The sequence below is a fragment of the Crocodylus siamensis genome, chromosome 1 (genome assembly GCF_052110815.1).
Source record: "Crocodylus siamensis isolate JL-2025a chromosome 1, ASM5211081v1, whole genome shotgun sequence".
Lineage (NCBI taxonomy): Eukaryota > Metazoa > Chordata > Crocodylia > Crocodylidae > Crocodylus > Crocodylus siamensis.
In genome coordinates, this window is record NC_143395.1 from 191,726,362 (window position 1) to 191,748,223 (window position 21,862).

At 43.1% G+C, this 21,862-nt stretch overlaps 1 protein-coding gene across 6 annotated transcripts in view; it reads left to right on the top strand.

The window, feature by feature from the left end:
• The window catches only part of PAK5 (p21 (RAC1) activated kinase 5), a 258,934-nt gene that overhangs the window by 129,309 nt on the left and 107,763 nt on the right, over positions 1 to 21,862 (top strand). For 2 of the 6 annotated variants that reach the window (XM_090051450.1, XM_090051458.1), the window contains one exon: positions 5,907 to 5,986. The exons of 3 other annotated variants lie outside the window; for them this stretch is intronic. In XM_090051450.1, the coding sequence (XP_089907576.1) occupies positions 5,907 to 5,986 (80 nt within the window). Of the gene's footprint in view, positions 1 to 5,906; positions 5,987 to 15,797; positions 16,420 to 21,862 lie in introns of those variants that run through there. One more of the 6 variants, XM_090051496.1, reaches the window with a different exon arrangement.

Sequence of the window (21,862 nt, forward strand, 5' to 3'; positions counted from 1 at the left end):
TTGCCCTTTGGAGGCATCTCCTGCTCCCCATTCTCTGTGCAGAGAACTGAGGTGCCTAAACCTGAATTGCTCTTGACACATCCAAACTTATGCCACTGACTTTATCCTAACCAGGTCAAATTGAATCACCCACTTAATCATTGCAATATAGCCTTTGTATGTCTTGCACCAGTTTATAAATTGGGGGCAGTGGCAGAGGCAGGAACTGAACCAAAGTCTCTGCAGTCCCAAACAAATACTTGAATCAGAAGGCAGCCCTTCTTCATCCTTCATGTGTTGGGTGGCCATGGCTTATATGCTGTAAAATAAAACCTGTGCTTGTTAAAACCCTCAGAAGAGCTCTGCTCATGGAGTGCCTCTCTGTGGGTGGTGGGAGAGTCAGAATCAAGCAGTGACACTTGGCCACTTTAGCCTATTATATGAATTAAGCACATACATTTAGATGCATAACTGTGATCCTATTCCTCCCTGCTTCAGTCCCTGTATAAATGTCACATACCTACTTTTGTAACATGCCGTCATCTTAGCCTTAACACAGTGTCATAACAGGCTGTGAGCAGGAAGACCCATCCACTTTTTGCTTTAACTGTTTTTTCAGGGACTTAGGCAGGGTAGAATAAGATCATAATTACTTACACACCTAAGTCTACATGGATACCTAACAGGTATATAGGACTTGACCATCTATCTATTGCTTTTCTAGAATGAGCACCAGCCTGGACTCCTGTAAACAGGAATAACATGAGAACTGCCTTGGGGTTATATAAACCCTGCCAGTTCTTTTGAAAAATACTTTTTCTTTTCTTTTCCCCTGAGGAAAAAAAAAGATAAACATCACATTAGTAACATACAACATACATTTATGATTAATCTTCTCTTTTTGTTAATCCATTTCTTTGGATGGACTTACATCAATTTTCATTTTTTTTCCACTGCAGAGGTATAGCCTATTATCAAATAGCTAACAATCCTTTCTCCACAGTATTTCAAAGTCTGCTTTCTTGGCAGATATGATTTCAAATGCATGCCACTCTTATGCTATAATCACCACAGTTATAGAAATGTTGGCATTAATTAAAAGTAATATTCAGAATTAAAATAGATAAAGTTTCAGTCTCATGGCTTTCAGGATGCTTGTTGGCCATTCCAGTCATATCACCTGTCTCCTCTCTCTTTCCTTCTCCTGAAAAACACTTCCTTGTTCTTGATAATCTGGTATTTTCCTGCTTATATAGCCCGATTTTTTTTCCTCCCAATTCAAAACATAAGAATAGGTTAGGTTCTTGTAATTGGATTGTTTATATTCTAACATAGTACTGACAAAAATGGTATTCTTGGCCTAAATTTTCAAAAGTAAGTAGTGATTTGGGGTGCCCACCTTGAGATTCCCAACAGGTAAAGGGGCTCAGCACTTCCTAAAAATTGGGCTCTTATAAGATGTCTTAAGTTAAAGAGCCATCAGAGTTATTGGCCCCTTCCTATTCCACCTACTACGTACCTGTGTAGATTTAGGCATATACATGTAGCTCTATTAATAGAATCATGGAATCTTAGAAAAAGAGACTGGAAAGGACCTCAGGGGATCACATCTAGTCCAACCCCCTGCTCAAAGCTGAACCAGCTCCAATTATATAATCTCGCCCAAGGCTTTGTCTAACCGGGTCTTGAAAGCCCCCAAGAATGGAGATTCTACAACCTCTCTGGGTAACCCATTCCAGAGCTTTACTACCCTGCTAGTGAGAGAGTTTTTCCCAGTATCTAACCTAAACTTCCCCTGCTACAACATGAGACCATTGCTCCTTGTTCTGTCACCTGCCACCACGGAGAACAGTCCTGCTCCTTCCTCTCTGGAACCACCCTTCAGGTTGCTGTTAAATTTCCCCTCAGTCTTCTGTTCTCCAGACTAATGCTCAGTCCAGCTCTCTCAGCTTTTCTTCATCAGTTATGTGCCCCAGCTCCCTAACCATTTGTGTTACCCTCCACTGCTGGACTCTCCAATTTGTCTACATCCTTTCTGTAGTGGGGCGGGGGGCGGTGCAAAATTGGACGCAGTTCTCCAGATGTGGCCTCACCAGTGCCAAATAGAGGGGAATAATCACTTCTCTCAATCTGCTGGCAATGCTTCTACATATGAAGCCCAGTACACCATTAGCCTTCCTGGCAACAAAGGCACACTGTTGCCTCATCTTCAGCTTATTGTCCGCAGCAACTCCCAAGTCCTATTCTGCAGAACTGCTGCTTAGCCAGTCAGTCTCCAGCCTGTACCAGTGCATGGGCTTGTTCCATCCTAAGTGCAGGACTTTGCAGTTGTCCTTATTAGACTACATGAGATTTCTTTTGGTTCAGTCCTCCAATTTGTCAAAGTCTCTCTGAATCCTAGCTCTGCCCTCCAGCATATCTACTATTCCTCCCAGATTGTTAGTGAGTGTGCTACAGGTGCAGTCCATCCCATCTTCCAGGTCATTGATGAAGCTATTGAACAAAACTACCCCAGGACCAACCCCTGTGGCACTCCCCTTGACACAGGCTGCCAAGTAGACATTGAACCTTCCTACTATTGCCGTAGAATTAGTGTATGACCAATTAATAAAATTAGACACATACAGGTCAGCAAGACCAGATGATCTTCATCCGAGAGTGCTGAAGGAGGTGGCCGAAGTCATTGTGGAACCCCTGGCAAAACTCTTCCACAACTCATGGCACTCTGAGGACTGGAAGGGGGCCAGTGTTGTGCCCATCCACAAGAAGGGCAGGAGGGAGGACACGGTTAACTATAGGCCAGTCAGCCTAACTTCTATCCTAGGAAAAAGCCTAGAAAAGTTCATCAAGGAGTCTATCTGTGATAAGCTTGCAGAAGGTAAGATTCTGAATGACAGCCAGTATGGCTTCATTATGGGCAGGTCTTGCCTTACCAATCTCATCTTTGTCTATGACCAGGTAACTTGCGACCTGGACACAAGAGAGCAGGTTGACATTGTATACCTAGACTTCCAAAAGGCCTTTGATCTAGTATCCCACAATGTCCTCATGAGAAAATTGGAGGATTGTGGGCTTAACTCTGAAACAGTCAGGTGGGTGAGAAACTAGCTGCAGGATAGGACCCAGAGACTCATAGTGAACAGAGCTGTGTTATCCTGGTGAGAAGTGGGCGGCAGCATTCTGCAGGGGTCAGTGCTTGGTCCAGTACGATTTGGATGTGGGAGTGAAGAGCTTGCTGGCCAAATTCGTGGAGGACACCAAGTTATGGGGAAGAGTGGTCACGCTTGAAGGTAGGCTACAGATACAGGTGGACCTGGACAGGCGGACCTTGGGCGCATTGGAACGTGATGAAGTTCAGCGTTGAGAAATGTAAAGTGCTCCACCTCAGGACGAGCAACCCCCAACATACCTACGGGCTTGGCAGCACCAAACTGACTACCACCACAAATGAAAGGGGCTTTGGGATAATAATAGACCACGGTATGAATATGAGCTGGCAGCGTGATGCTGTAGCCAGTAGGGTAAATAATACTCTGGCATGCATCAATCAATGCATCTCCAGCAAATACAAGGAGGTGATTCTTTTGCTGTACTCAGCACTGGTGAGACTGGAGCTGAAGTACTGCATCCAGTTCTGGGCACCACACTTTAACAAGGATGTGGACAAGCTTGAGAGAGTCTAAAGAAGAGCCACCCATATGACCAGAGTCTTAAAAGGCAAACCATACAAGGAAAGGCTGAGGGATCTGGGACTGTTCAGCCTGAGTAAAAGAAGGCTAAAGAGGGGGGGACATTGTAGCAGCTTACTGCTACACTAGGGGACTGTGCATGGCCTTCCGGTTCTTCCTGCTTGTTTCCCAGGCTCCATGCATTAGTGTACAGCCACCGAAGGTACCTAGCTGATTGCCCTACTTTCTCAGGAAGAATGAGAAGGCCTCCCTTCTTGCCCCCTCCTGCTTTCTCTTCCTCCAGGTCACCCACTTCCCCACTTACTCAAGGGCTTTGGTCTCTATCTCCCAGTGAACCTAGTTTAAAGCCTCCTAACTAGGTTAGCAAGCCTATCTGAGAAGATGCTTTTCCCTCTATCATATGGACCCCATCTCTTCCTAGCTCTCCCTCCTCTTAGAACAACATCCTATGGTCAAAGAAGGCAAAGGCCTGCTGGCAACATTATCATCTGCACACCATGTATTAATCTGCAGGATGCATCCACTCCTGTCTGGACCCTTCCCCTTGACAGGATCAAGGATCCCCTTGATCCTTTCCCTTGACTGTCTGAGCCCACATCCCCTTCACCCTTGCACCCAGAGCCCTGTAGTCACTTTTGATCTGCTCAGGGTCTCACCTAGCAGTATCATTGGTGTCCACATACATGAGCAGCATGGGGTAGTAGTCAAAGGGCCTGATGAGTCATGGTAATCCTTACATGACATTTTGGATCCAGGCTCTGGAAAAGCAGCAACAGGTCAGGCCAGCAGATGAATGCCTCCACTCCCCACAGAAGAGAGTCTTCAGCCACTACCACCCATTGCTACTTCTTGGTGGCAGTAGTCTCGATCCTTCCAACCTTGGGGATGCCTGGCCTGGCCTCCTCTGCCAATGGAACATGCTTCAATCCCTCTGTTGCTAGCACTCCATATCTGTTCTCTGGACAAACTGTTGCAGGTGGAGATGAAGATTTCTGCTTTCTGCCAGAAATCAAAACCTTCCTGTTTCTACTTTCCTAGGAGTCCACGGTGTCTTTTCTAGTGCTACCTTTGGCAGTCCTTCTTCCACAGTCCTAAAGGTCTCCTTCAGCATTAAATTGATGAAGTCCTCATGGCAGAGATGCTTTGGAGCCTTCCTATCTCCTCCTGTAACTCTCTTGCCTGTTCCCTGAGGGACACTACCATGAGGCAGCACTCACATTGCAGGCACTCCCCAACCTGACTGTCACCAGAAGGAGCCTACAGGCTGCAGTCTCCATAGTGACCTGAGTGGAAGCCTTGATGGTAAGTGATCCTGCCTGGACAAGGGAAGAGCAGGAAATAGTGTCCCTGGCACGGCTATGACCTCTAGCCATTTCTCTGGGTCTTTTAATCTGCTGCCTCTTTTCCTGCCCCTTTTGCAAACTCACCCATAAGCTATCCTGTTCACTGCTCCTTGGTCCTGAAAGGTTCCTTTTTCCCTGCTTCCTCTCACCAACCTTACAGTGAAGGAAGGTGAGAGAGAGTATCCAAGAAAACTCCCTAGAGAACTCCCCATCACTTCAACCTCTTCAAGTCCCTGTACATCTATCAATGCATCTACAGTTGTAACCCATTGTCAGCTTCAAAAAAAAAGTGAGGAGGAAGACTCACTCACTTTCAGTATGATCAGTTTTTCTGGGACTGAAGCAGGGTAGAATAGGACCACACTTAGGCAGCCAAGTCCACTTAAGTGCCTAATAGGTGGAATAGGTTCTGATCTGCTTTAGTTTGGAAAATCTGGGACCTTTTTATTTTCTGAAACAAAGAAAAAAAAATTAATCACATTTCAATGCATTAGAATTTGTCCTTTCAATATGCTGAGAGCCTTCAGGGACTAAGAAGTTACAGGGAGCTCTGTCTATAATGGGCAGGTAGTATACATAAAAAGATAATAGAACGTGACTAATTATACTATATATATTTAAATCACTTGCAGAAGCTCATTTTAAATTACCCAGCATTAAAATCCACTCAATATTGCGAGGTGTCTAAATTAGGAAACCACATGTCAGCCAGTATGTGGAAATAGGTTCTTGTATAAAAGTAGCTTTCAGTAAGAAGAACGAGTATTGTTCCCGGGAGTATATAAATCCCAGTTTAGTAATTCCATGCCAGCTTTTAGTATTTCTCTATAAGCATGTTTTGTCTTTTGTCATTGTTTTTTTCTGTTTGTTGTTCTATTGTGCATTTCTATTAGAGGCATCTCATGGGCCAGCTATCAAGAGATACCCTGTTATGCTGTGGTGGGGCGAATGAAGGCATTTTCAACCATAAACAAGGTATTAAAGTTTAAAAGAACCATGGACAATGACAGGTCTTGGGTGACTTGTCATTGTTTCCATGTGTTTTACAGTATTGCTTAGCAACATTGTAACCTCAAGAAACTGATCATCTTGACAAAAGCTTACGATGGACAGAATGCTTACAAGTTGATTAAATGTCTTTTATGCTACGTCGGTACTTATTCCATGTGGCTCATGACTCAGTTTTGTTTGTCTGGGTTTGTTTTACTGATTAAAAGTAAAATGATCAGAAGTGTTTTTCCTCCCCCCAACTATCATAAGTGACTTGGGTATTTCAGGAGCCTCAGGCCGAGATACTGTTTCTCCTCCAAGATGTCTGTGATTTAGCTACTGTGTCTTTTTCAAGCTAATGTGGCCAGGTTCAAGGAGTGATCTTGCTCCATCTGTGTAGGAGCACACGTCTCCATTTAGCTAGTGGAGAGCCTTAGATACTTCTGTCATGTTGGAATTCAGCCTGCTCATAATAGCTATGAGAAGAGGGTTCATATTCAGGACCTAAGCAGACAGAGACATCTATCTGAACCAGTGCACCCACCTGACAGATACCAGCATTGACTACAGTGTTAAGTAAATGGATGTGAAATAATAGCCTGATGGTGAAAGTTCTTTCCCAGGACCTGGAGGAGCCACCAGACTCTGCAATGGCTCTGAACCCATGTATCCTAGGATAGTGCCCTAATCACCAGGCCACAGGCTGGCTAGAGATGATAAATTATTTTATCCCCACTGCTACAGCTGGCCCAGGTGGCATCCAAGAAGGAAAGATTAATGGTCCAGAAGAAAATCAAATAGGAGGGAGCCTGGCTGTGCAGCACTTGGGTGGGGGGGGCGAGACTGCATGGATGGAGTCCCTGCACTCTGCTATTTGTTCATTTTATCCATGACTCTTTAATGCAAATGCATCACTTCTACTCCTGTAAATCTGGAGTAATGTCACTGTAAGCCACGGTAGTATTCTGGAGCTCATTTCAATAATAGGGCAGGATCCATTGGAGTTGCATCACTGCAAGTGAAGGGGGAATAACACACATGGTGATCTGAAAATAAATTGAGCACTAATAACTACTGTTTTCACTCCACCCTTCTGGTTAAGATGGATGCATGACGAGAGGTGGGCTTGCAGAAGTGATTTCACAGTTGAGAGACTAGGCTGATTTCCCTTAAGGCAAGATGAATTAATGACAAAGGGCTGGAGAATGCTGAATATTGTACGTGGGCTCTAATTTTCTGTAAGCAAAAGTAGAGGCCTTCAGATGTACCAGACTTCATTTTCTTCTGTCTGAACAGGGACACACATGTTCCCACTAAGCTTCTAGTTAGCATCCTCCAGCAGGCACTTCGTGTATGAAGTACTGTAATTCCCACTCACAGGCTTTCCAAACAGTACAGTAGAGGCATATCTTACAGTCTTACAGGGAGTGAGGGCATTTCAAGCACGTTTTAAACCATGTAAAGAAACCTTGACCTCTGCCCTTAAGGCTGATTATTCATGTAATCCAATTTATATGTGGTCCTTGGCAACAACAGCACAGGGAAGTTTATAGTGAGAGAATAAAATAACTTTTAACTACAAGTGAAATATTAAAATAAATTATAAAACAACCCCCCCAACAATATACCAGTTTAGCCTTGCATGCTAAATGCTTAAGTAAATAGAAAGTTCTTACAGTGCTTCTGGAAGATATCCAGGCTCAGGCTTTGGTGGGCTTCAAGGAAGCATGAGTTCCAGAGCTGAAAGGCAACTACAGAGACCAGTCTCCCATGTATTTTCACTAAGCAGACTTGGTGTATTGATGGTTGCTCTCAGCTGACCTTAGGGATTATGATGAGACATAAGGAAGAAGGTCCTTAGATACAGTACATTGAGCTAAGACCCTTTAGGATTTTAGAGGCCAAAACCAGCACCTTGAATTGTGCCCAGAAAGCTGTTGGAAACACTAGAGTTATACGCTTCTGGCAACCTACCTCCATCAGAAGGGGGCCCACTGTGTTCTGCACAGCTGCAGCCAGATTCCAGAGGGTCTTCAAAGACAGCCCCAGGTAAAACGCATTGCAGTAATCTGGCCTCAAGGTTACAAAAGGATGGATAATGGTGGTCAGATCTGAATCTGAAAGAAAGGATCATAGCCCTCTCAATAACTAGAGTTGGTGAAAGGTACTCTTAGTAACCTGAAGATCCAGGTGCAGCAAAGGATTGAGGACTCCCTCAAGACTGCAACTCTGAGTGACATGGTGGAGCTTAACCTCATCAGTGGTAGGTGTCCCAATCCCCCTCAGATCACACAGTCTGCCCACCACCATTACTACTGTCTTGTAAGCACCATTGACTATGTAATACAAAATGGTAAACAACATTGGGAGCAAGAATTTCCTTCTTGCTAAGACAGCAGCTACCTCACCAGACCACAGAGTCAAGCTCCCTCCTGCATATTCTTCTGGTCTCGTGGATCTTTCCCTCTTGGCTACCCATTGGAGGGTTTTCTCAGCCCTACCTAGTTTGTATACCAGTAGTTAGAATCCTTTTGGAATATAGGAATGTAAATTCCCTTCCACCTGCCCCCCATGCCTCTGGGTAAGGTTGGCCTAAACTCCAACTTTCCTATGCCCTGGGCAAGAATTGGCCCCTCCATTCCCTCCCTGCCAGCAGTGTTAAATAGTTGCTAGCTGTAAGTTTCACCATATAAGCTTTGGGCGACTTTCACATTTACTCATTTCCCCGTATGAAACTGAGTCAAGACAGCAGTTCTATATATACATCCATTCTGGATCACTTCTGAACATGTAAAGCAAAGTTGCCCAAGTATAGATGCTTAGGGAAGTTTTCAGGCTCAAATAGAGACACATAAGGAATCTTGTGTGTGATGAGGATTCTTAACATAATTCTGTAGCAAAAAACCCAGTTTTTTATTATTTTAAAATGCATTCCCTCCCCTTCCCCAAACATTTTGGACTTTTTCTCTCCCTCTCTATTCCCTATAGATAAGTGAGCTAAGATATAGGATAAGCTTCAGCATTTAATTTTGGTAGCAAGTTGTATTTGTTGTTTTTTCTCCTTTATATTGTATAATTATGTTTCTATTGATTTTTACTCTTCTATATTACCGTTTTACTGATACTGTATGATTTAGGCCTACATATGTAAGTTCGCATAAGTCATGTCAAGTTTCCATTTTGTTTGTCAAGTCTCCATCTTGTCCCCATCCCCTGTTGTGTAACCTATGACTCATACCTACCCCTCCTATGTAACTTGGTTGCTAAATGAATGGGGATGAATGAGGGTGCTAGAGAGACGATAGCAGTAGGTCTAAAAATAGCTCCCTCTGAATGACCGAACCATCAACACCAATACCTGGACCAAGGACCCAGCCATTGGAACCACCGTCAGCATTCAAGAAACAAAAGATGAGGCAACCCACCATTGTGCCATCACTACATATACTCAGTAAGAACATCTGGAACCCTCTGGAACACGACTGACATTGCCTGGACAGGCCCTCCCCATAGGAGATCATAGGTAGTCTTCCCCATAAAAAGGAATAGTGAAGACTGTCTCCTTGGGATGCCATCTCCATCTGGACCGGCACCATGCCACACCACCTATCCACCCAGAGGCCCTGCCAGCAACTCCCCTCTGGACAAAGACCCCTTTCCACCTGCTGGACAAAGACCCCTTTCCAGCCTGGATAGATAGCTATCACCCCCACCCTCTCTTCAACCAAGGACTTGGACTCTGGTTCTCTCTCCTACCTGGACTCCAGCCCTTCCACTGATCTCTTTCTCCTGCTGCCATTGTGAGTGCCTGTGTGTAGGTGTAGGTGGATGGTATGTGTGTGAACTGTTGAATATATATATATAAATGTTATTGTGTGCATGATATACAAATTAGTGATCCGTGTATGTATACGGAGTGTGTGGGTATTGACAACTGATAGTTGTCCAATTTTTGGTGTGTAGTGCATTTGTGCTTGAATTGGTGATAGGTGTGCATGTGCCTAGGCTGGTTTGGATGTGTATGGGCCTGAGTTGTGTGTGTGTGTGTGTGTTTATGCACCTGATTGATTTGTGTGTTGGTATATGTGCAATTGTGTTACACCCTTCTGTCTACAGCACAATATTGAGATCCTGAGACTTGGCCTGACAGGGCAACAATTCAAGCAGTTGTTTGGTGTAAAATAATGACTCAAAAGTCTAAAAGTTGTATCAGTGGCACTTAGGTATCTTGAAGAGAAAATAAGATCTTGGCCTACATTTAGATAAGTGCTATCAGAATCCTATTGACTTTCAAAGAGTGCCAATAGATGTGCTCATTCACATTCTAATTAGAATGCTCCAGCATGGCTCACCATCATATGTATTAAGAGGGCTGTGCGAAACAGGTCCTATTCGATTTGGATTTGGATTCAGCCTGAATTGGGGACAGTGATTCAATCCATTGATTCAGAGCACTGTCCCTGATTCGTTTTGGCTGAATCTGAATCTGAAGATTCGATGCTGATTTGGTGAATCAACGATTTGGACACAGGCACAGCTTTAAAAGTTTTTTTCTACATACCTTGAGGTACCAGCATGGCTTGTGATCACTGCTGTGCTGAGGTGGATGGAGTGTCCCACAGCAGCACGGGGGACTCTCCAGCATGCTCGGCAGCAAACCCAGAAGTGGACTGGAAGTACTTCCCGTCCACTTTTGGGTCTTCCAGGGAGCGCATTGGGGGCCCCCCCCCTCCATACCCCCGGCTCGGTGATTGGCCATGGGGATCCCGGGTGTCCCCCCAGACCCAGGAGATACCATTTGCCCAGCCAGGGAGGCGTGGGGGTGGGCCCTCCACGCTCCCCAGAGGACATGGAAGTGAACCAGAAGTGCTTCTGGTCCACTTTCAAGTCTGCTGCTGAGTGTGCTGGAGAGCCCCCCCCAACCCCCGTGCTTCTGTGGGACACTCCAGCTGCCCCAGCACCACAGCGTTCAGAGCCCCTGCTACCTAGAGGTATGTAGGAAAAAAAACCTAAAGCTATATCTACATCTGAATTGCCAAATCTCTCTGAATCAATTTGGAAGGTTCTGAATAGATTCAGAGAGATTAAAGGGTCCTCTGATTCAATTCAGATTCAGAGATTCAGCCACCAAATTGGGCCAAATATCTGCCAAATCGAATCGGGGGCCAAAGCTTCCCACAGCTCTAGTACTGAGTGCCAGCATGTTTCAGAATGGCTACTGGGGTGCTTTATTTAAACCTTGACTAATGAGCTTTAGAGTGTCCCACGACCATTTTGAAACATGCAGGACCTTAATACATGTGACAGTGAGCCATTTTAATTAGAGTGGCTGCCCAAGAACCACTGTAATTAAAACAACCCCCTCACTCCCAAGCACACATATAGGCAGCCATAGAGATTTAGGCTCCTAATTGCTCAAGTCATTTAAGAGTTTTTCAAAATGTAACCCCAGACCTTTTATTGAATTAGAATTTACAGCTGCATAGATTTGTCGTGGATAAACACTGGCTCACCATTCATACTGCTTGCATACATAAGAGTTGAGAAATGTGATAAAGGATTTTGCTGTAGAGGATATATTGCCTGGCTAAGTAAATTTGTTAGCAGTACATTACTGTTGCAGCAGGGTGTTTATTACTTATGCTTGTCAGTCTGATTAATTACCAGGGTGCCTAGAACTTTTCAAAAAGATGTATTTTATTACAGTTTAAATTGAAATGATTAACTAATAAAGGATTGCACAGCAGAAAAAAACAGATCCTAAGGAAACAAGGTTTGTAATTACCTAAGGAAAGATGAAGGAGGAACAAGACATTCTCTATATACAGAAACATAAAAAGTGTGCTCAAATAATTGCTGAAAGAAACCGCATTTAACTAATGAAAGCTAAAACTGCTAGGTATACAAACTGTATAGAAAGCAGTAATATATGCCTCTAGGTGAAAAGTGAGCATCAAGGACCTAATGTTTGTTAAGCAGGTGTTTTACTGGCTTAAGGAAAGGTCATGGTAGGGTCTTATGCAGATATATTAGATTAGGTAGAAGGATGGAATGGACCTCCTTTCCTTGCTCAGTTATGCTGGCACATAATGAAGCAGCCACTCCTGTAAGACTGGTGTTAGAGTTATGCCACTGCCAGCATTAGCACCACCAGCAGTCCATTCCACAGAGTAGGCAGATGCTGCATTTTCTTCCCAGGAAGTGTATGGGTTGCAGTTCCAGCATTTCTGGAAGGCCTGGTGTCTGTGGGAGGTGCTGAGTCTCCCCCCATACCACGTGCATCACTGTGCCCTACAGACACAATCAAACGCAGAAGTTTGCTCTTATTTTTCATCCCACTTTCAACTATGCCAGTCCTAGCCTTGTTTTCCACTTGAGAAGTTTTGTATTGGAAATAGCATCATAGCTTGAGGCTATAACTGTGTGATTTAGACATGTCCACAAGCCCCTGAGGCGAATGACTGCTTACAAATTAATGTGCAACAAAACCCAGGGATTGCCAAGGGTTATGACCCCTATGCCAAGTCTGAGTGTGTGAGCCTTGCACAGGGGATGTCTGAAGACACTACAGTGGCAGAAGTCTCCCCTGCCAGGATGTGGTACATCCCTGCACAGCTACTACTTTAGCCAAGGAGAGAGGAGCAGCAGCTGCAGTTCACTCTTCTGCATCTAATTGTGAATACACTGGGAACAATTGCTCACATTCCTGGCCCTCCCACTCATCCCAGCTGCCCGTGATCCTGTGGAGGTGACCACTGCAGGGCAGATTCCTCCTATATAATATTCACCCATTGCCCTGCACAATGGTTCTGCTGCATTTAGGAATATCTGGACCCGAAGGGTTGGACAGAACTGGCCCTGATGAAATTCCTTTGGAGATGGAATTGTCTCAAAGAAGCAGAGAGCAGAAGGGGCACCGTCGTCATCTCTTCTAAGTATACAGCCAGGGGACATTGCACTGCCATTCTAGTACAGAAGATTTTATGACTGAGCTCCAGTGTACAGCTTAGGTAACTTAGAGATAATAAATGAAGGATAACATCTAAGTTTTAAAGGTGAAAAAGAGAGCAGGATCAAGAATGATTTTCCTAGCACCTAAGGTCACCTACACAGTGGATACATCTGTGCAAGTTGTTAACTGCAGTTGCCTAATTGGCTCCAAAATAAAGTTTTAGCCTATACACATGAGTCCTTATTAGGCTGCAGTAAACTAATTAATTTAGTCATAGGTTAGTACTTGCAAACACAAATACTGGCCTACGGCAGTGTTATTTAGTGTACAACAATACACATGTTGACACTGACGGGACTGGTTGGTAGGGCTGTGTGAAATTTCATCAGCAGTTTTGTTTTGACACTGTTTCGACTTGTTTCGAGCTTGAAACAGTGAAATCAAAATGAAACAGAGAGCTTTGAAACAGCCTCAAAATGAAACAAGGCAAGTCGAAGCGTTTCAGAATTTTTAAAACATTTCGAGTTTCGAAGCTCAAGCTGGGCTTGCCTCCAGGGAAACAGAAACTAAAGTAAAGAGAGGGAGGGGAAAGGAGGGGAAGGAAGAACTGCTTTCATTATTGACTGTGTAGCCATTGGCCAGTGACTGTCATCCTTTCTTGAGGTCCCTTCCAATTCCAGTGCTCTGGGGGAGGGACGGAAAAACTGCATAAAAGGCAGCATTGTTTGAACTGCCCTGCTTTCTGCCTCGGGGTCAGCTGAGTGAGGGTGCACCTTAACACACAGTGTCACCCACCCATGTCACAAGTTTTGTTTGTCCGCAGCTTCAGGTGCAGTTTCTCCCAACCCCCTGCACCTATTTTCTTGACACTTGGCAGGTTTCGTGGCCTCAGCAGGGGCTAGCATTCCTGCAAGTTTTGATCCTGCAGTGGCTTAACACATACACATGGCATGAGTGTTTTGCTCAAGATTTGAGATGCAGTCTCCCTGAAACCCCTGCACCTATCTGCTTGACACTTGGCAGGCTTTATGCCCTCAGAAGAGGCTACCATTCCTGCAAGTTTCATCCAAATCAGGCCAGAAATGACAAAGTTATAGTCTGTTATGAGCTTCTCCATTATAGCCTATGGGCAAAATGTCGAAACAGCGAAATTGCTTTGACGAAATGAAATGAAACAGCAGTTTTGAATCGAAACAAAATTCAAAACCAAATGCTGTTCTATCGAAACATGAGTTGAAATGGAATGTTGCTATTTCGCACAGGCCTACTGGTTGGGGCATAAGGGTGCTTCAGTGCAGGGGCTACCTGTTACCTGGCACTCCACTGTATGTCGCAGGCTACAGAAATCAGTGTGCCTAAACCATACCCAAACTGGATGGGCCACCTAGGCTTGGCCAGGCCCTGGCTTTGACTTCTTTGACTCTGCTTACAGCTCTGACAAGATAAGTCATATTTTTTTAGTTCCTTGCAAGGCTAATTCCCCTTGCAAACCTCATCTGGCTTCTTACCATCTGCTCATTGGGGTCCCTAAAGATCAGCCTGTTTGTTTCTGCATTTGTCTCAGGCTCTTGTTTCTTTTGCTTGCTTTCCTGCCTTTCTCTCTAGTAGTCCCCTCTTTCAGCTGCTCATGTGTTTACAGCTCTTTTCACCTTCTCTGCTGTCTGTAATCATGTTAGCTGAGATGAAGGCATTACAGAAAACCATAATTGCTCTGGCTGCCGGAGGGCTGTCAATCTATATGCAGGAGCCATACAGTTGCACTTCCTGAGCAGGTGTCTGTGTTTATATATGATGATTAACAAAAACAAATACCAGCAGATTTTTAAAGGGCACTGGACATGCTGGAATCTGCCACATTTTTTAGTATTTGCATTTTTGAGTAAAGTCCCCATGAGAACATATACCATATAGTTCTCTGCATTGTGGAAGTGTCTGCCTTTTAAAGTGGGACTGCTGATCTAAAACTCACTGAAGTCCTTAGGGTCTTTTTATTGACCTCATCCATCAACCAAGGAAGTCTCTAAATTTCCATATATTTCCTTCTATTCCCCCTCCCCAAATGCTTCAATGCTCTCTCTCTCTCTTTTTCATTTAAAAGTGAATGAAATGTAAATTTCATTTCATTTTCATTTAAAGAAGGTGCTTGTGCACAATGAGAAAAGAGGTTTTGATAAGACAATCAATTTCTCTTTCACAGTGGGGGGGAACATACCATTAATAAGCTTGAAATGATGTTTGAAAGTTAGCAAAGGCAAATACTAAGTGATGAAAAGTGCCATGCATTAACACTGCTATTCACAAAAAACCCAAAAGCCAACTCTAAACATTTTTCATAGTACATCTGTACAGTTCCCTATACAAGTATATATACATACCTATGTGTATGCATTCGTGCTCATACATGAATACTTATACAAATCTATGTGTATATATGTATATACAAATGTACGTGTGCATATCTATACTTTTTATTTACTGTACTTTCTCACACGCAACACTCCCCAAAGTAAACACACATCTTGTTTTTGGAAGGCAGAAATTAAAATAAGGTTTTTCCAGAACAATGGCCAACTATGTGATATAGAGTAGGTCCTTGTGGAAACACAGAGTGTCCAGGAGTTCCTGGTGCCATCTGCCTCCCCCAGACTATCTTCTAGGATGCTACACTTCCTAAACACACTGCTTCCAGGAGGAATTACTCTGTGTCACACCAGATTAGGCCCCAGACCCCTAAAAGTGGAATTGCAAGACTGCTAGTTCTTTCCTGGAAATAATGCTTTATATAAGCTCTTGGTAAATAAAGTATTGTTTCAGTGTCAGAAGCTTCATCAAGATACTACCAGCGGCTCACTTCTTGCTTGAGGCACAAGCTGTAGTGCTCAGCCAATAGCTGTGGCTGAGAAAGAGCTAACACAGGACTCTGCCATCTTGCAGCCATCTTGGCAACTGTATGGTAACCCCAGTGCCTCCAGACCTGCTTCTTTCCCAGTGAAAAAAACATCTTCCTGTCTTCCCTGCTTAAAACTTGTACCCCAATCTGGGGGGGCTGATTTTGGAGGAAAAGGTGTGTGTTATATATGAAAAAATATGGTATGTATATACACATGCAAAAGTCCCTTCAGCAAGATGGGATCTTTTGCATGGACAGAAGTAAATTTCATTTGCCAGTGTTTCTTCTAGCTTTTATCAAAGCACTAGTAAACCAGCTCTATCTCTGTTGCACTTCTAGCAGCATCAAATAATGCCATATACTATACTATGTTAACATAGCCCTTTTATTTTATTATTTGAATAGTGAGCGTACAGCTTCGTGGAGAGCTGGAAGAGGCAGTCCAGTTCCTTTTTTCATATATGAATGAATGTACTGACACAGAGAATAGCTGCATGCAGCTCTGGTTTTGGTTTTTACGTCATGGATGTTTGGCCTCAAGACAGGAACTGATTTAACTCTCCAATAATTTTAAAGGTATTTGTATGTTGGATACTTGGTGAATATTTCAATAATTTTAGGGATGCATTCACAACCGCCCATTTGCAAACCAAGTAATCAGGCCTTGGGGCTGGGAAAAGAGAAGGAATCAACCTGAAAAAGTTCAGGGTCAGATTGTGCCTGTACTATACAAGAGTGTGAAGCCCAAGAAGCTTCCACTGTTTGCATGGCTTGTATAATGGTGAAGTGAAATAGTAGTCTCTGTGTGCATATGTGCAGGGGGAGTACAAGAGCTCTGAGGTTTGCAGGGTTCCAGAGGTGGGACAGAGAACAGGCAGGACATTTGTAGTTCAAATACACTCTATTTCAAATACACTCACTCTAGACTGGCATACAAAGAGTGTACACTGGGCAATTGCAGTAGCAATACTTGTACTGCCCCTGCACACCACGAAGCCCAAGGACACATCCTGCTCAAGTAAGATGCCACTGACTTCCCACATCAAAGATCTGTCCTTTTAGGCTAGGTACAGACATTCAAAAAGCCTGAGGCAGAATCAAACAAAGCTACACAGTTAGCTGTAAGCAACATAGTTTACATCAGTAGCGGAAAGAGCACACATTTGCCCTTTGGTGGTGGGGAGGAAGGGAGCAAATCTTAGACAGGCTTCTGCCATTTTTATACCAGTCTGCATGCCGAACTTCTGTTCTGTTACGAGTTTAGACTGGTTTCTGATCACTTACACCGGTAAAAGTGTAATATCTGTACCCAGCCTTAAAGGCACAATTGGATCAGTTTAATATGGGATATTCATAGGCACTTAGCATCAACTTTAACTTACTGCTCTCAGTGAAGTAAAAACGTAAAACACATATGGACTTCAACAAAAGCAAGTGCTAAGTCAAGACGAAGCACTTTGAAAATTTGCCCTTAACCTTAAAATTGGGGTTTACTGGTTGTGGCTTTGTGTCAGATTCTGTGAGCTCAGGATCCTTGCATTTACATCATTAAAAGGATTTTGACTGATATAAATGCAATGTAAGTGGGAGAAGAATCAGATCCTAAATAATCCCATTTTTACCTCTCGCTTGTGAAGTACTTTCTGGCAATTTATGCCACTGTAAGTCAATAAGTGGACATTAGCTTTCTCCTCCAGATTGAAGACATGCCTAGAATACATTTTTCTAAAATACTAGCTAGACCATCTTGCCTCACATGTTAATTTAATTTGTGCTTCTCAATTCATAATCTTTAGACTCTGATCAAGTATTGGAACAGGACACAATTAATCAGAGAATGCGAACGGAAATGGGCCAGGCTAATGGCATGTTACTGCATTGTGTTCGCTGTACAAGAGAATGATTGAGGTCACCATTTTACAGAAAGCCATTATTAGTAAATGAAAAGCTTATTAGAGATAAACTACTAGTATATTCATCACCTGTTGTTAATACACACATATTTCTTTATCTGCACTCTTAAAAAAGCCCGGATTCTTAAAAGTGAAACATTTTGAAGTACAACGTGAGTGTTACAGTGTCTTTGTTCTCATAGAGTCTGATTGTACCCAACTTCATCCTGTGTATCTCTTCCTGTAATCAGAAACCGTGCTCAGCAAACTCCTACCACGGGCTGTCCATAGGCCTGAGGAACTGCATAGGGAGAAGGTGGTGGACTGGGCAAGGCCTCTTGCACCCAGACACATTCCATGGGAAAACTTAACACTGCCAAAGACTATAATTTATTTCTGTCAACAATACCAACCCCCTTTCAGGCGGTGGAGGGAAAGCAAGGAAAGCCATCAGCTGGCAAAGCTCTGACAGTATGGTGCCAGTGGCTATGCACTACTAGTTTTGTAGCCAAGACCTCAGCTGGTGTGGAGACATGGGGCCTCTGAGCAGACGGTTCTAGGGATTCCCAGAGATCCATCAGGCTTGTGGGCATGTCTTGTGGCATGCTCTGTAAGGGAAAAAACCTTTCCACTGAGAACAGCATAGGAGACACCTCAGTCCCAGCCCCTTCCTGTGGAAGGGAGAGGTTGTTTGGAGCCCCAGTGTTCAAACAATGGAAAGGAGTAAAGTTTGTTCCACTCTGGGTGCATCTACACATGTGCTTTACTCCAGAGTAGATTAATTGGCTCCACAGTAAAGCATCAGCATCTACCCATGTGCCAGTATTAGGGCACAGTAAACTAATTAACTCTGCTGTAAGATAGTTCTGTTGGGTACAGTACTGTCTTACAGTGGAGTAATTAACTGCTGAAACGCAGGTGTAGGCAGTGACCATATGCCTGCCTGTGCATAACCACATGGCTCCACACGGTCAGCATGCTCATGTCCCAGCCAGCCCCTTTACCTCCCAATCCCATCACTTGGAGCCTGGGGCTGCCCCCCGGTTCCCTGCTGCCAGCCTGGGCCTACTCTGCCTTCCCTCAAATTGTTGCTCTCCCAGGTGCATGTGTAGGTTTTGCTCCTGGGAGGAGCTTACTCCAGCTCACAGCTCCAGAGTTTATTGCTTCACCTTAATTTCATGTGTGGATTCACCCACTGAGGTGTGAAGTGAAGCTTGTTTGAGGCTTGTTTTGTGTATAACATTTATTTAAAAGCAGCTGTTTGTTTGGAGTATTATCAGAAGTATACCTGAAAACATTGTTGCTTGATCTAAGATTTTCATAAAACCTTGGCTTTGGGGCCTGAGTTGACCGGGCAATGTACATGTAACCCACATAACATTTAAATGCACATTTAAGCATTCTTGAACAGTCCTTTTTAGTGCATAGCCGTTCTAATGTTAAGAGAGCTGGTTATTAAATGTGCACAAAGCCAATTTTCAAACATTAATAGCCTGCCCATTTCAATTCTGAAAGGGACTAATGCTGATTACATGGTATTGAGCCACAGGGAGTCATTGGAAAAATTAAAAACTGGTGAACTTAATATGATGTACTCGTAATCACTGAAAGTGAGCTAATTTTTCATTGTTAAAAAGAAAATATGTTTCTGGGCTGAAACAGAATATGAAAAACAATACCACTGAGTGAAACTTTACAACTCAGCTACGTGCTTGTGAAGAAAACAGGTTTACATGAGAAATACTCACAGAACCATCACGGCAGCAAGGTTTTATTAATAATAATGCGGAGGATTCATTTCATTTACTTGGACACAATATCAAGTTACTGAATTATTACAGCAGGAGCAAAATTATGGTTTCTGTAATTGGTATTATACAAGTCTTGAAAACATATCATTTGTAAGTAAAATTACTGGAACAACTGTATATCTAGCTCAGTGTATATATGGTAGGATGAATGTATGTGTCTGATTTAAGAGAAAATTCTGCTTTGTGGTACTCCATTATTAACCCATGGTAATGCCATTGGCTTCAGCTGAGTTAATAATTACAGTTGTTAACTTTTTGTTAAGCACATTCAGTATTCTCAGTCATGCAAGAGCTAAGAGTAGATCATCCTTCTTTGTGTTGTTTTCAGGATCAAACAGGAAGAATAGTTAGTATTTGAGAAGCTTCCACATTTACATCAAAGTAAATTAGAGTAAAATGTGCCCCATAGGCATTTGATTCACTCATGAGAACTAAAATGGGTTCTGTTTTCTCATTTGGTAGGCTGCTGACCTTTAGTTTGTTACTTCTCTTATTTGTGATAATCAAAGAACAGAAAGTGCCAATAATCTCAGGACTGGAAACATCTTCTGTTTTCCACTCTGGGCCCGTTAACCTCAGATTTTACACATTGTTAAATGCCAAATATGTGCTCCCAGGCTATTTACACACAACAGGGCTTCAGCTTTTCAGCTCATGAACCATTTCTGCTTACCCTCTGACTTGCAGAAGGGGGAGAGACAACCTGTCAAGAGCATGGGAGTGTGTCCGCCTCAATTAATACAGCAGCTTGCCATCTTCCTAAGCTATGCCAACTAAAAAAAAAATTGAACGTATGACGTATGCAAAGTTTTACGCATATGTTTTGTGGAAATTATATCTTTGTGAAGGTGTAGCAGTGCCTTGAGCACTACAGCATATGGACTGTACCAGGGTGAGACGAGACTACTCTTTCTACCCCATTGCTACAGACAGAGGTTTCATGGGGACTGGTCCAAGACTGGAATGAACGCCTACGGGACCATCCTAGAACTCTCCATGTTTTCATTCCGAAGTCAAAGAATACTACTTCAGCTTTACCTTCTCTAATATATAGCATCCAGTAACGTAACATTTAAAATGTTACATGTACATTTAAAATGAAAGCAAAACCTAGCAAAACAAAACACAACTCAAGGGAGAGGATGAGAGAGATTGAACCACATATAACAGATGTTAGTCAAGTTGCTTAAAGCACTCCTGGAAGACACCCAAATATCATGATGAGACACAAATATCAGAATGGAATAGAATCGAGTTGAAATAATAATACCTTCCATGCAACTGCTGGAAGTAGACCTGGTAGAAGGAAGAAATATACCTTCACTTTAATGACTGCAAAACAATAGAGTGATACTGTATTAACTGATGGCATGGGTTCACTGTACACATTCACATTCTGTGGCTTTCACTAGTAGGTATTTGTGTGTGTGTTTCAAATACAGGGCATTTGCAGTGGCCAAAATAAAATTGCTGAGGACTAAAATATTTATATGTTTCTGCTTTGAAAGGGGTTTTGCTCAATAAAAATGAGCTTATGATTTTGTAATAAAGTATTTGTAACTGGAGACTTTGTCTTGTATCTGAACTCACGCCCAGGTATCCTTAGATTCAGTGGTCTGTATTTGAGTGTTAATTACCTGCAAGAAAAACATTTGCCCAGAACTGAACAAATTGGTCCAACTCAGCAGCTACACAACATATTTTAAATTCAGAGAAAGGAGAACCATTATAAGACCAAGTGTAGCTGTGATGCAGGCATGTGTAACGCTACTGAAGACTAAAGAGATTCCACTTGCTTTCACCAGGGATGTATTTGGCCCAAGGATTCCAGGCACTAGTAGGTATTGTAGTGAATTCCCCCATGCCAGTGGTCTGCATAGATGTAATTCCCTTACCTGCAGTGGAGCATGGAAAGTAGGCAGCTGTGCCAACCATAACACAAACTCTGGAGGCAATTGCTATAAGTGCCTGGTGGGTTCACCCAAAAATTACATCTACACATAAGTGTATAAAAATAAAAAGTACCTTTGTCAGTGGTCTGGCAGAGATAAGGTAACAGAACCTGTGCCAATCAGCATGCAGTGCAGTTTATTGGGACTTACAGTAAACAGAATTAAATAAAAATGGTCACACTTAATGTTACTTCTGCCCTGTAGCTGTTTGACAGAGAGATTTCCTATAATTAAAATGAGAGTGCTCAGTAAAACTGGCTGTATCTCTCAATCTAATAGAAACCTTTTAAGTGCAACCACTGTAACTTTAAAATGGCCCGCATATTTATGAAGCAGCTTAAGACAAAAAAACCTCTTTTCTGAA